The sequence below is a fragment of the Phoenix dactylifera genome, unplaced genomic scaffold (assembly GCF_009389715.1).
Source record: "Phoenix dactylifera cultivar Barhee BC4 unplaced genomic scaffold, palm_55x_up_171113_PBpolish2nd_filt_p 000076F, whole genome shotgun sequence".
Taxonomy (NCBI): Eukaryota; Viridiplantae; Streptophyta; class Magnoliopsida; order Arecales; family Arecaceae; genus Phoenix; species Phoenix dactylifera.
The window spans coordinates 761,855-777,397 of record NW_024067675.1 but is presented as its reverse complement, the minus strand read 5'-3'; the positions used below and the strand labels follow the sequence as shown (position 1 = coordinate 777,397).

The window sequence follows — 15,543 nt, the reverse complement described above, 5'->3', positions numbered from 1 at the left end:
AGCGGAAATGGAAGTGAGTTTTCTATGGCTGACAATTGCATCTCTCCTTTTTGGTATTGTTTTTCGGAAGAAAAGAGAAATTGGAAATCTGACAGATTTCAGAGTTATGCAAGGCTTTTAAGCGTGGTTGGCAAGTCCTTTCGAACACCGCGGGTGGCATGTTGCAAAGTGAATTTAGTCTTAGAATGTCTGCAGAGAAAGAATAAGACAATTTAGTGATTCTAAAAACATTCATGCAGATTCTAAGAAATTTGTCAGTCTTTCAGCAGGATGCTGACTACAAGAAACATACTTTCCGAGAGAAATAGAAGGGCATCAGCTTGTAGCTAATGATTTTGAATATTTGGAAAGGAGCATGCTAAACAGCATTCAAGTTGAGGTTTTGTTTAGGAAATAAAAACTGCACAAATCTAGCAGAGAAAAATCTCCAGAGAATCCATTGTTCGCAGAAATTGTCTTAGATTCACTGAAGTGGTTGGACTTTTGTAACAAGATCAAGTTGTATATGATTAGCACAAATGAACTAATAATTCATAAAGACTGTACACCGAGAAAAGAAGGCAAATGTGCAAGGTAGAGGACCTAAGTTGAAAGAGATGTGACTGAGTATGAAAATGAAATAACTTTAAATGTTCTTTTCTGAAAATGATACCAACTAATAATGCAACATGGTTTGAAGGGGATACAGTATAATGCGGATGTTATGCAATAAATATATACAAAAGCAAATTGAACACCAATAATAGTAAACGATCAACAATCTTTAGAATTTCCTTGTTCTTGGAATACAATCCAAAGGAACAGCGGGAATTCCCGTTTGAGAAAATGATAAACAAGGAAGCAAAAAACAAGGATATATACAAATAGAACCCTGTCGTATTTAAAAATAAAATGTAGAGGAAAAAAAAGAAAATGTGACATTATTCATAGTAATGACAGTAAGCAGCACAAGACAGAAGGCCAAATAAATAGAAACAGAAGCAAACATAGATATCTTTTGTTTAGGAATGGAAAGCAAGCACTCTGATACTAATTTCTGACTCCACCCTTTTAACAATATCTCTCCAGAGGCAATAAGAGATTTGCAGGCTCTGGAAATCTGTGAGGCTTTAAAGATGGATTGGCGTGATCCCCAAGGTCCTTAAGTTGATGACAGCTGAGTTCCTTGAACCAAAGCAACAGTGTAGGAAGATCTGTCCATAGACAAATAAAGGAGAAGACCAAATTAGAAATTCCATAATATAGTAAAAGTATATGAATTTTTGTAATCACTCACATAGATTTCGTATAGAATGGTAAAGCATATGAGGATAAGAAAGCAATCCAGCTCATGTATATTTGGATGAATCTAACAATTTTTCAGTAGCATGCCAACAGTCATATTGAAACTTAAAATATGTATTTTAAATTAAATTGGCACATAAAAAAATAAAAAAATAAAGAGTGAGAAGTAACAAATAAGGTACGACTGAATTTAGTTATTTCTGACTATGAAAAGATTCTGCATGCTGAGTGACTAAAAGTGGTTTATGAGAATCTAAGGATAGAGAGAGAAATTTAATAAATTATTAAGTCAATATATGAGAGAAAAGACAGCCGACAAATCCTAACGTTGTCTTCTTTATACCAGATACCGGTGTTTGAGAACAAACATTGAATGCAATAAAATAAATAAAATAAAATAAAACAAAGAAAGGAGAACCAAAAAGGGAAGGTGACGCACCAATAAATGCAGTGTGCACAACCAAATTAATCTAGAAATTTCATTGCGAAGGTAGATGATAGCTTGCTGCTTTCTTCTCCATCTTTTTTTGGCCAGGTGGTGATGTGTGGGATGTGAGCAATCTTGTGCTGGTTCTCGCCTGTCTCCCTCTTGCAACGCCTCGCCAGCTGGGGGCAGCGGTAGATATACAGCTGTTGCAGTGCAGTGAGGTTTTGCAGGCCATCTGACAGCATTGCCAGCTGAGGGCAGGAGGAGATCCCTAGGTGTTGGAGTGCAGTGAGGTGCCCTAGGCCATCTGGCATCATTGCCAGCTGGGGGTAGGAGGAGAAAAGTCTTGGCCACACTCGAGATCGAAATATTGAGAATGCTTGTGAATTGCCCTCAACAAATTTATGTAGTTACGTATGTGTGTGAGAGAGAGAGATAAAGTGATAAAGAGATAAGAGAGGGATTTACTAAAGTTGGGGAATGCTTGCATCTAAGCAATAGATTGATAATGATCAACATCAAGTTCTCGTAACCACCGCCTATGGAAAATCTCAGCTATGAATGAACTTCTACCATCAAAGTTGGAAATAGGCTCAGCTCTCGTCGAGCCAAGTGAACTTTAAATTGGGCTTTGGGCTAACTTAAGGTTATTAATGTTGAACTTCAGCCTAAAAATATAGCCTGATTAGATCTTGGGTTAGGCTCGGATTAGTAGTTGGCCTAGTTCGAGCTTGACTCAAAGTCCAAATTGGATACTACGTTGAAAACTTGAACTCGAAATCTAGCCCGATTTAGAACCACATTATGCTTAAATAGCTAATTTCAAATTCTGACATGACTCGAACTTATTCCTACTATCCTTCACTTCTATCTACCTCTATCCCCCCTCTCCTGAAAAATTATATCCTATGCCTAGTATACCAGCTCAGCTATACACCAGGCCAATTTATTTCCACCATGTAGACATTCTAGCTACTTTACCATAAGGAAAAAAAAAGAAGTGAGCGCTCTGCCCGCTCTTCCGAACAAATTAAACCCTATCCAAGCACTCTGCCCCACTCTCCCAAGTGAATGAAACCCTCCGCCAAACTAGTGTCACCAGCATCCTAATTTCAACTTTCTCCTAGTTATCCTCTACCTCCCTAGCGCCGCTTCTCAGCCCTTTTCCAAAACTTTTGCATGCGTTCTTTGCCTCCCAAGTGTCGCTCCACTCTCTGCCCTATCACGAGCGTTGCTCCGGCCACTCGACCCTCTTTCCCTCTCTCGAAAGATAACCAATGCCAAAAGGAAGAGGATAGCAATGGTGAGGTTGAGAGTGAAGAGCTGAATCCTTCTCTAGCCAATTGCCTATGCGGACCTAGTAGGTGGTTGCTCGCTCGTGGTATGCAAGGAAGCCCACAATGAAAGAGAGCATCATAGGGGCAACCCGAGCCCATCTCTCAATGGGAGGAGGGGTGAAGGATAAAGAAAAGTAGTCGATGCACTCCTAGCTGAAGGAGAGGAGGGAGATGGTGACAATAAGGGCTGTGAGGCTGTGGATCTGATGGTCACAACAAGCAAAGTAGGGGCCGGTGAAGCAGTGGGGGTCGTCAAAGAAAGATTTAGCAGTGAAGGTGGCAACGAAGTCAGCATGGATGGGGGTGCCATCACTTCAATAGCATAGGGCACAAAAGCAGAGGAGGAAGATGAGGTTGACCAGGGCAGACTTGGGTTAGGGTTTTGAGCGAGAGGTGTTAGGGAAAGTTGTGATTGGAGGGAGGCAGCGAACGAAAGAAGGCGAGCAACAAAAAAAAAACACCCAGGCATCCCCTCAATAAGTAGTGAGAGGAAATGAATTGGCCCAATGTACTTGTAAGGCCCACCCTCACTGGGCCGGCCCGTTGGCCCAGCCTAACACCAAGAGATGGCCCAAAGACCCTCTTCCCATTCAGAGCAGGGCGGAGCTCTGTTCAACCATGCAAAGGAGGAGGAAGAGTCCTCCACCGCAGGCACTGTCGGAGGCTAGGATAAGCCTAGCCTCTATGGGCTAAGAAGAATGGGATGTTGATGATATTGTTAAGATGAGAATTTCTAATATGAGAAGAAGGGCTGGGTTTGCAGAAGAGATGGTTCTTTAAATTTCAAAGCAAGTAGCAGTGCTGGCAGGGTAGTAGATGGAACAACAATGGCCATTGGGATAGAAGAGAGTTCGACCCAATGTAGTTGATTGATGCCGCTTCCCACTGAAACAGCATTCGTTCTCGTGAGAAACGAATGCAAAGTCCCCGAAACACCCTATGGTTTCTCCGACCGCCTCTACGCCGACGTCGCCTCCCCCTCTTTGCCTTCATCCTTTCCTCTTAACTTGTGGCACCAATGCATATAAATTCATGCAGTAATAAATTTCTGTTATCATGGATTGAATGACAGTTTGAGCCAATCTACGAAACGCACCAAATCACAACAAGAACAAACAATATGCCGGCACCCAAGAAGCATGTCAATGATCCCATATATGTACATTTTTATTAAAATCATCCCTTTCTCAAACACTTCTATTCCGCATGAGCAGTGCCCATTTTACTAAATCATGATGATCACTGGCACTCCATTTCTACTGATGCCTACATACAAAAGTCCTCTTGATATGAAACCAGAAGCTCATTCCCTGGCAGTGGTAAATTAGGCCCAGCAAGAAAGCTTCCAATTTGGGTTGGCGAATGACTTAGTTGATCTAAGGCTCTGGCTAGGTTTATGTTGATTGCTCAGAGCTGGCACCATTGGAGTTTATTGGCCTTTTAAACTGCACCTAAATCATGGTCTTGTTATCGCATCTCTCTCCACCAGCCGTCCTCGGTGCCAATCACCCGTCAATTAAGTACTTTCTCGCACACTGCAGAGAGATGGCTCTCCTGCAGTTAAATTTCTCAGTGAAAAGATCTGATTGTAGGACAGCATAAATTCTTGGTGCGTGTTACTCCAAAAGCCAAATTAAGAATATGGAGTCCATTTATTAAAAAATATAAAAGAGAGAAGGTGGGAGATGGAGAGAGGGGAGGCAGCGAGAGCGGGAGTCGCACGGAATCAGCGTCGCGTAGATTTTAAAATATATGTATATATTAACAGGCACCCAGTTGGGGAGTGGCCAAGACACTTCCTAATTTTTACTAGAAACAGTAATTTATGATCAGGCCGGTCAATCTGACACGACATCGTCAATCTGACACGACACGAGACTCATTTAAGTAAATTTGAATTTAATATAAACTAATTTAAATAGTAAATAAATCAACCCGTTTAAATTTATTTATTAAATAAATTGGATCCAAATTTGGACATTCGATCTATTTAACACATTTTATCTCATTTAATAATTAAGTCATGTTGCCTGACCCGCTTAATCTATAATTCAATCCGTTTAATATATTTAATCAGTTTAAAACTTGCTTATTTATTTTTGATCTATTTAATTCGATTTGCTTAATTGTTTAAACTGTTTCGTTTAAAATTCGCCTAATCTATTAATCTATTTAATCTTACACGGATAGAAACAAGTAAATAAATTAAGTTCAAATTTAAAATTTTAATTTATTTAATAAATAAATAAAATTTGGGCCGATAAATTTTGATCTAATCCGTATCTAACCGGCCCCATTGCTGCCTCTAATTTCCACCCACCGACACCTACCACCAACCACACTACCAATAATTGGACTAAACTTTTTAATAAAAATATTAAAGACTACGGCGGCAGCCCCACCATTTATTTTTTTTTTTTGATGTAGATGGTGCAACTGCAATGCCAACTACCACGTACCCAGCAATCAGAAAATCTCTCCTTCCCTCCCACTTCATTACTACCATCACACCTCCTTCCCTTCTCCCTTCTTCCATTGCATACCCACATCATTCCCATGGAAGCTCTCATCTCCCTTTCTTCCTCCCATCCCTTCCACCTCTCACCCCTCCCCTCCAAACGCCCACACCTCCTCCCTTCTCTTGCTTTCCGCCACCACCACCACTCCACAAAAACTCATCACAACATCTTCTCTCCAATCAAAACCACCAGACTCAACGCCGATCTCTCCTCCTCCCCGGCCACAACCACCATCGATCTCTCCGGCGCCGAGCCCTTCGCCGGCGACGAGAAATTCGACTGGTTCGCCCACTGGTACCCGCTCGCCCCGGTCTGCGACCTCGACAAGCGGGCCCCCAACGCCAAGACGGTGATGGGCCTCGACGTGGTGATCTGGTGGGACCGGCACGAAGGCCGGTGGCAGGTGTTCGACGACCGGTGCCCCCACCGCCTCGCCCCGCTCTCCGAGGGCCGCGTCGACCCCTGGGGCCGCCTCCAGTGCGTCTACCATGGATGGTGCTTTGACGGCACCGGAAGCTGCAAGCACATCCCCCAGGCGCCGCCAAACGGCCCTCCGGTAACGCTTCCCATAATATCTGTTATTATAATTTTATTTACTTATTTCGCTGGCGCCAGCGAGGGCGCGCTGGAAAATTAATTTTTCTAACAATATCTGTATCAAATTGTAACAACTCAGGACCTCACTCAAAATGGCTAGCCGAAAGGTATTATTTGGGTTCCTTGATCCTGTATAAGTATCCAAAATCTACTCAGCAAATAACCGATGTGGGACTAAACACACGCCCGCCCGGATTCTCACATATTCCTCCATCCATGATCGGCCATAATGGATCCATGCTACAGTGTCTCCTAGTCCACGTAGATTATAGGCTGGATCCGCTCTAAGACTATTTGTAACAACTCAGGACCTCACCCAAAATGGCTAGCTGAAAGATATTATTTGGGTTTCTTGATCCTATATAAGTACCCAAAATCTACCCAGCAAATAACCAATGTGGGACTAAACACATGCCCGCACGATCCTCACACAAATCTTTTCTTTCTTTACTTATCTAGTTATCCAATTTGTTAGTGAACAATTTGAATAGAATGAAATGCTCGATGCAGAAATAATCACATTTTTTATCGAAGTTTTTTGTTTTAAAAAAAGAATTGTGCATAAGATGTTTGCTTTAGTTTTATCGAGTTTGTACAACTCTGCAGGTTCAAACATTCAAAAAGGCATGTGCAGCTGTTTATCCCAGTGTTGAGCAGAATAAGATTGTGTGGTTTTGGCCTAGCACCAATCCCGAACACAAGGATATTTTGATGAAGAAAAGACCTCCCTACATTCCAGAGGTGGATGACCCATCGTACATGACTGTCATGGGGATGAGAGATCTTCCATATGGGTAAATGTCATTCTCTGCATCAACTTTAGCTCTGTGGTCCATAGATGACAATTCGATGTCTTTAGAAGCTTGAAAATATTAGCGGGTTTTAGACATCTTCTGTATGGGCAAATGTCGTTCTCTGTGTTAACTTTAGCTCTGCAGTCCATCATTGTCAATTCAATATGTTTAGAAGCTTGAAAATATTAGCAGGTTTTCCTTCTCCTTCTGTGTAATTTGATAGGTACGTATGTATGTATGGGAACGAGAGGTCTTCTATATGGGTAAATGTCGTTCTCTGGATTAACTTTAGCACTGTAGTCCATTGTTGACAATTCAATGTCTTTAGAAGCTTGACAATGTTAGCAGGTTTTAGAGATCTTCCATATGGGTAAATGCCGTTCTCGATATTAACTTTAGCTCTATAGTCCATGGTTGACAATTCAATGTCTTTAGAAGCTTGAAATATTTGCAGGTTTTCACTCTCTTTCTGTATAATTTTGTGTATGTATGTTATGTACATGCATGTACGTACGTACGTACGTATGTACATATAACTGCTTAATGCAGTGAAACCCTTTTAAAATGGCTCGAACAAGATCAAATTCAACATTTATCATCACATCGTAGACCTGAAGTTAAATTGTTAGGTGAACAATTTGTATTGTTACAGATTCTAGTCAGCAGAAGGATGGTCGTATTATTTTAAAAGACAATTATAAAGATAAATCACCAAAGATAAATTAACACTAGCTAGAAAAATGAAGGCCCATAAATAAACTGATGTTTCCAAATGGAGAAACTCAGGGTAGACTTGCATTAGGGGGGTCTTTTTGGTTTTTTTTTTTCCAGCTTAGACTATTGGCTCTGACCTTAATGCATGTAAAAATCTCAAGTAATAATTAAACAACATCCAAAAACCAGGCTGCTGAACTTGGCTTAGAAGCCCCTCTTTGGAAATTAAATTTTAGTCTGGTAAGTGCTATGTAGATGTCAGCCAGGTCTGTAGTCATTTTGATCCCTCAAAGGATTCCTAATCCCTCTAATTAAAAATCACCTGTTGCCCTTTATGTTGTTATCTCTGTTTTACATTTTGATACTCAGTCAACCTTATAGAAACAGTCCATATGCTTCTGAACCTTGTCTGTTTAATTTTTAGCTAGACTGTCAAAATCTGTTGTTAACAGTCCTAGCTTGCTGATCTTTTTGAAGGACTCAAGCTGCTGGTTCAACATATCACGTACTCCATTGGTATGTTTTGAGATTCAGCTGACATTAGTCAATTACCTTGTTTATCATCATTGTCTTTCAAATCATCATCTTATTGCCTTGTACCGTTGACTCCTTTGCCTCCCTATTCTTCTTTTCTGTTATATTGACACATTTTCTTTATGTGTAATCAAAGAAAAGAATTCCTATCAATCTGTACTTGAGACACTTGATTTTTTGCTGCAGTAAGCATTGCTACTCATACAGTTTAATGAGTCTCCAATGTTACTGTTACGCATGTGATCAGGAGTATACTGGAGGGGTTATGTGTCCACAGACTTACTGCCCACAAGTTTTAGTACTCCATGGTCATAGTCATATTGGATTTCCCACATTTTTTCTCTTCTGTTTTGGCTTCTAGATATTCCTGGTAGATGCAGTTGCTTCAAATATTAGACTTCCTGTTAACTAAACATTAGATCCCAAAAGTTTAAGCTTCGAAGGAAGGGATCAACAAATGTATATCAGATTGTGAACATCTATATTTGTCTTTGAATGAATTACTTCTAGTAAATGGTTGGATTTATTTGCATACTCCTTGACTTTGCATAGTTTTTGCTTCGTGTTGATGCAAGGTTCATAGAGATAACATCTTGGTCATATTTCTTTAGAAACTAAAACATCTTGAGCTAGAAATGGATCTTTTGGTTGCATTCTCAATTTTGTTGCTTTCAAAGTTATTCCTGCCATGCAAAGACATAGATCTATATCTTTACGATGCCAACTTTGACCTTCTCATCACCTAAAAACTCCATGCATCTCAAAATCCTCACTACAATGTAAGTTTGATCTGATTTCTTTATAATATTGGAAGAGATATCAATTGTCAATTTGTAATCCTTGGTATTTTTAATGATACTTCTGTGAGCTTTGTGAGATATTCCTAATTGTCGAAATCATCAAGAGCATTTAAACATGGAAGTGGGACCTGAATTAGATTAGTCAGTGGTCATGTTGGCTCCAAGGTCTCAATCCATCTTGCTAATCTCTCTACAAGATTCCAAGAGAATCAATTTCTCATCTTGTATTAGGTGAATAAGAAGGACATTAGTTTGATGTCCTTGATTACATTAAAAGAATGCCCTTGATTGCTTGATTGTACGTTGATGTCACAATGATTTGAAGGATTGAAACTTTCTCTCATAAATTCCTAAGCAGCTGGCTTCAACTTCTCATTCTGAGTCAATCGTACTTCAATACTCTTTAGAACAGCCGTCCATCTATCTTTTTTCACCACAAGTAGAAAGAAATAATGCTCCTTCCAGATATTCAAGGAAACACCTGCAGGTATATTTTGCTGAGATCCCTGATCAAATGCACCTTCGGCTCCATGAAAATACTTAAAGGCCCTGTAAAGTCAGTAGAGACTTGTTATTCTAAATTTTCTGCCTCATTTTTCTTCTAGTAATTTCTAGTTTTTCATTTATATAGATATTATCATAAGGGCTCTTATGCTAATTTGGATGCTTGGACTCTACTGACTCATCCGTTGTCCCAATTGTCAAATCTTCTTGGTGCATCTTGATGATAGGGCCTACATATGCTGCAACGAAAAAAATCTAGGAGTAGGTAAGTTGTGGAATCAATGGCCAAGGACTTGAAGATATTATGCCGAACTGGACAGAAATTAATGTAGGATTTAATTTACCAACCTTAAGTAGTTGGCATAAGGCTTAATGTTATCGTTTATGAACAACCATTTGCATATTTTATTTTGTCTCAGTCTTGCGTGAAATGAAGATATATTTTGACGACTTTTTGGACATCCTCTTTAAGTATTATGGCAGTTTTTTTTATCTAACATAAGTTTAATTTTTTTCTATATGTACATTTGTCTTTGAATTTTCATGTCAGGATTCAACAAAGCAGCTCAAGAAGAGCCATCCGGTTATTTTCCTCAACAAAATAAAAAAAAAACTACTTTTCATGCATCTCTAGACCAGTACAACATTAACAATATATTGGACTGTGATGCTTAATAGACTCACTTGTTAATTGGTTGTTTAGAGGCATGGTTATTATAAGCTACCTAGGTTAGGAGATTGAGGATGCATGAAAACTTAAAGGGGTCAGGTCTTAGAAATTGTTGTGCACTGATATATTGGTGCTTGTTCTTCTAATAAGATCATTTATCACTTTTCTTCAAAGACTTTTAGTTGAAGTCGTTGACATATGACACGTAATTATTTCAATGATCAGCCAGTGATTCAAAGCAAACTCACTTCTGCATCATTAGTTTGATGATTTTCAGTTGAAGTTGTTGAAACTGACACATAATTACTAATCAGCCAGTGATGCGCAGAAAACTTACTTATGAATCATTTGTTTGAAGATTTAGTTAGGAAGAATCACCTAAATCTTCAAATGGACTAATGGAGGATGATGAGAACTAAAGATCCTAGCAACTCTTTGTGCAATGAGGCGCTGCATTGCATTTTAGACGAGGTTGTGCCATAGTGATCACTTTTTAAAAGGGTTTACAGTTGAGAAGTTGTTGATACCTGATGAAAGTGGATTGCATTTGTTCATGCTATCTGCTGTTTTTTTCTATTTTGGTTTATATTATCCAATTGCATTTACTCTTCTATTGAAAGTAGGCATTAATTATCACCAAATTGACATTTCAGGTATGAAGTTATGATAGAAAACCTCATGGACCCTGCCCATGTTCCATATGCACACCGTGGAATAAATATGAGACTTCCAAAACGTGAAGTGCCCGGTAGATATGTACTTATTGATAACTTCTCATTGTTTTTTTTCATCACACAGACTCATGAGGGTAAAATTTCTTAGTTTGTTGTTTATCAGAGCAGACGGGTCATGCAAACATCACTGAGCTATATCATATTTTCCCTTCATTTTTAGAGTTAGCCTAGTTCAGTCTATTTTGGTTAACACCACTGACTGGTAAAATTCTTACACAGCTAAGGCTGATCGTGAAGGAGGGGTACCCATAAAGATAACGATTGAGACATTAAATATAACTGGCTTCATTGCAAAGCAGGGCCTTGGCTCTCCCAAGTTTGTAGCACCATGTGTCTTTTATTCTATGCTTCCCACAGATGATGGTTCTGTTACGTCTTTGAATGTCCAAGAGGTAATCATTTACATCTATTTAATTAAATTTCTTATAAAAAAGGGAACTTTATTTGTTTGCTTTCAGGTTTTCATTTTTTACATTGGGTTGATTCAGGTATCTTCAACAAAGTCACAGCAGAAGCAACCTAGGAGCCTGCTTATTTTTATGTGCATTCCAGTTAGTCGTGGAAGAAGCAGATTGATTTGGGTCTTCCCAAGAAATTTCGATTTTTTGGTAGACCAACTTCTTCCTCGGTGGATGAATCATGTGCAAATGAATCTTATTCTAGATTCAGATCTATACCTTCTTCATGTTGAGGTAATATGTTATCCTTTTCAGTTGCTTAAGCTGCTTTGTCTCATCCTTCTCAACTATCTGGGAAAAAAATATGGAAGCTTCAGATGCTTTATTGGCACAATGCATCTTTCACCTAATATTAAGACAAATGCCATCTTATTAGGATGGCACTAATCTTTAGTCTGAACTCTTCATAATGGACTTATAGAGCCAAAGTAGCCCAGCTTCCAGTCGATTCAAAGATTACATGCTTGTGTTTTCAAGTGATGATGCAAGATATTGGCAACATCTTTATAAGTATATATATTTTATATATGCAGTCACACTATATATGAAAAAGAATGCTAGATTCTCTCCACTCTTTCTATAACCTTCCTTGATTAGGTAAAAGACAAAAATGAAGGTTAAAGGTGGTTTTATTTTTTGAATTTTGAGATAGTAAAGGTGGCTTTGTACCCTAATAAGTTGTGGATTCATGTTCCCAACCCAATGAACTTGAACCACCTGCTAACATAACATGTCCCAAAGTTATACATGGGACATAGGGGAAGTATTTGGATTGTTTCTTCATAATTTCTGATACCATCCTTTTTAAAATTAAAAGATAGTTTTCGGAAGCCTCCCACATCCGTCAGGTCATATCTGAGCTATACTGATGGAAATGGAAAGACAGCTTCTTTCACTGTTACAGAATTCATGTAGTTCACCCTCTTAGTTATCTGGTACAGTAAACTTATTCTCTGAGCCGAGCTATTGCATTTTGAAAATATAACATCGGATTTCCATCTTTTGCCTTTGTTAGAACTTTAGAAATTCTATAAAGCAATAGATTGTACTGAACCTGCAGTAAAGTTAGGCTATTTTTTTTAATCTTCCTTATTCCCATTCTATACCCCTATGTGATAACTACTATTAAGAAGAGCTTGTTATCCTAGTCTCTGTAGTATACTATTCTTCCTTTCTTTCTTCTTCCCCAACCAAAGCCATGTTGGCACAGTATGTCATTCTTCACCATCATAAGGGGTGCATTAGTAAATTCATGTGTGAATAAGATGTTTTCATGGTTTTTATATGGTTGGTTTTCCTTATTTCCTTGGTTTTCTTTTTATTGCATTTTCTTGGTTTTTTAGAGATCAAATCAGTCTCTCTCTCTCTCTCTAAGCATCTGCATGCTGCTGCTTTATGGTCATAATACCATTGACATCATTTGAATTTAATATGATTGATGTCTTATTGCCAACCAGTTCGTCTAATTTTGATGTTGATGGAAGTTGCATTTTCATTTTGTATTACTCTTGACTGAGTAATTCTTTACAGGAGCATAAGATTGCCGAGGTTGGCCCTTCTAATTGGCAAAAAGCTTGTTTCGTGCCAACTAAGTCAGATGCCTTGGTGGTTGCCTTCAGGAATTGGCTAAGGAAATATTCAAACAATCAGGTTGACTGGGGAACTCAAACTATTGGATACCTTCCACCAACCCCTCCCAAAGAACAGCTTATGGACAGGTAAGTTGTGAGAAAGAGCAATATCATTCTTTAATGAAGTTACAGTGGTTGCTGACTGGATGCATGTAAGTCCTAATACACATGCACAGATGCGCAGGTGAATGTTCTCACACTCGCATGCCTAAATACAAAAATATGCTGACTGTTAAATGTTCCATTGCAATAGCTGAATAGCCAATATTATAGAACGAAGATCTAGGCCTGATGATGTCAAAGAATAAAAGAAAGCTCTCTGTTGGTGGAATGTATAAGTTAAACTTTCTTTAAAATAAAGGTGCAGAGTTATTGTCTTGATGAGAGTTCCACCCTCTGACTTTCATTCTGTTGTCAAGTGCACGTCATATGCAGAGATGCAAATATTAGAGATCCAATTCTGCCGTATATTGATGATGGCTTGTATTAAACACAGAGATATATTCATTTGCTTCATGAGATAGAATTACTTTCAACTAATCTAATTAGGCATCTGGGATTTATATATCTTATTTGACATTATCGGGAGAACTGAACTCAGACTTATTCATCTGTTTTCTTTCAGATACCGGTCCCATGTTGTGCAGTGCAGCAGCTGTCGTGAGGCTTTACAAGGCCTGAGAACACTCGAGGTTTTTCTGCAAGTTATTTCAATAACCTTCATTGGAATTGTTGCAGCTTCCAAGCAGGGTTTGATGTCAACCATCACCAGGACTGCTGTCGTCTCAACAGCGGTATTTTGCTTCTTCGCATCCAGGTGGCTGTCTCACTTCATCTACAAGAATTTCTATTTCCATGACTACAACCATGCTTTCAAATGATTGTTCTGGATTTTGTCCTCTGTAAACAGATGAAATGCTTCTGTACATAAATGTACATATAAATCTTGGCTTATAATATTTAGTATCTATGGGATTTACCATGACTAATATTTGTCATTTCTGGCTAAGCCTTTACTTTGGTTTCATTGTGAGGAAAAACGAGAAGATTTTGAAAGTATCTTCCTTTTTTTGTAGTTGGTATCTTTCTTTTTTTTTTTTCTCCCCTTTTCTTTCTCTTATTGATTGAAAATGGTCATTCTTGAGTTCTTGACGTTGAAGACACTATTTAACAGATGTTTTTTTTTGGCATCTTAAGTGATGGGTATCTGGGAATGTGTTTGCACAGGGGTGACTGGAAGTTTCTTAAACTAAATGAACCTTTTAACTATAAATTAACTTCTAATAATATGTATTCTAGGTTTGTGACTACAAGAGATATGTCATGTGAAAATCCGTGCGGCCGTACGTTTAGTCTCACATCGGTTATTCACGAGGTAGATCTTGGATACTTATACAAGATCAAGGAACCCAAATAATATCTTCTGGCTAACCATTTTGGATGAGGTCCTGAGTTGTGACAAATGGTATCAGAACAGGTCCGGCCCATAACCTATGTGAACTAGGGGACATTGCAGCACGGATCCATTAGGGCTGACCACGGGCCGATCATGGTGTTTGTGATTAGATTTGAATGGATTTGAACTTTTAGCCTGACGAGGATGTCAGAACTCACATCGGTTATTTGCTGGGTAGATTTTGGATACTTATACAGAATTAAAGAACCTAAATAATATCTTCCGACGAGCCATTTTGAGTGAAGTTCTGAGCTGTGACATGTCAAGTTACATTCCACAGTTATTGAACCCCTCATGATCAGGGTATCAAAGATGAAATGATCGTGGCATTCAAGCTTTTACTTGATCAAGTCGAACATCCTTATTTGGTTGGCCTAGCTCTTGGTCCAGGCATGCGATGACGTGTGCAAGAAAGGTCCAGGTCTATGGTACTACTAATTCTATTTTGGTTTCATTTTTTGCCTCTAGTTTTGTACATATATTTTATTAGTAGACCACAAGTAAAAGACCCGTTCAATGCATCGAGAAACGAATAAAGGTTGTAGAACGGTATGCCACTTGGTGTAAATCAAATGTGCCAGTGTTAATCAAATATCCCGGCTTAGGATCCAGAACAGACATCAATTAAATCATCCAACAGTAATAAAAATTTGAAAGAAAAAAATAGATTTTATTCAAAATAAAATAAAAGCTGAAATGTTGAGTTCAGCTTCTCTCACGAGAAGGCCTCACAAAAACTCTTACCTACTACAAAGACGTTTCACCAAAACTCTCCAAACTTCAATTCATGTAACTCTTTCCTCCTCTTAACAAAATCACACCTCTTCTCCACTACAGGGCAAAAACATCACAATCTCCCACCAGAAGACGAAAACATCCTTATCCCACTTCAACTAAAAAATAATGTCAAGTATATTAAGTCTAATACTCAACCTAACTTAACATGGACTCAAAGTCTAAAAGTTATTAGAATTAATAATCAACTAAAAAGAAATTCTAACGAGATTAGGACTTGACAATGAATCTCAATGCTCCCTTCATTGCAAAGTTCATGCCGACAATGTTGAATTTGTCGATGCCGTGA

General features: G+C 38.6%; 1 protein-coding gene and 1 long non-coding RNA gene across 2 annotated transcripts; one reads left to right on the top strand and one right to left on the bottom strand.

The window, feature by feature from the left end:
* Window positions 1-895: 895 nt before the first annotated feature.
* Window positions 896-2,066, bottom strand: LOC120104678. The gene is made up of 2 exons (XR_005507053.1): window positions 1,724-2,066; window positions 896-1,193 (listed from the first exon to the last, which is right to left on the bottom strand). It is a non-coding gene; the product is annotated as an uncharacterized LOC120104678 (long non-coding RNA).
* Window positions 2,067-5,535: 3,469 nt separating this feature from the next.
* Window positions 5,536-13,992, top strand: LOC103717630 (protochlorophyllide-dependent translocon component 52, chloroplastic-like). The gene is made up of 7 exons (XM_039116213.1): window positions 5,536-6,123; window positions 6,771-6,958; window positions 10,834-10,928; window positions 11,134-11,306; window positions 11,403-11,606; window positions 12,903-13,090; window positions 13,629-13,992. The coding sequence occupies exons 1-7, from the start codon at window positions 5,605-5,607 to the stop codon at window positions 13,882-13,884; spliced, it is 1,623 nt and encodes a 540-aa protein (XP_038972141.1). The 5' UTR covers window positions 5,536-5,604; the 3' UTR covers window positions 13,885-13,992.
* The last annotated feature ends 1,551 nt before the right edge of the window (window positions 13,993-15,543 follow it).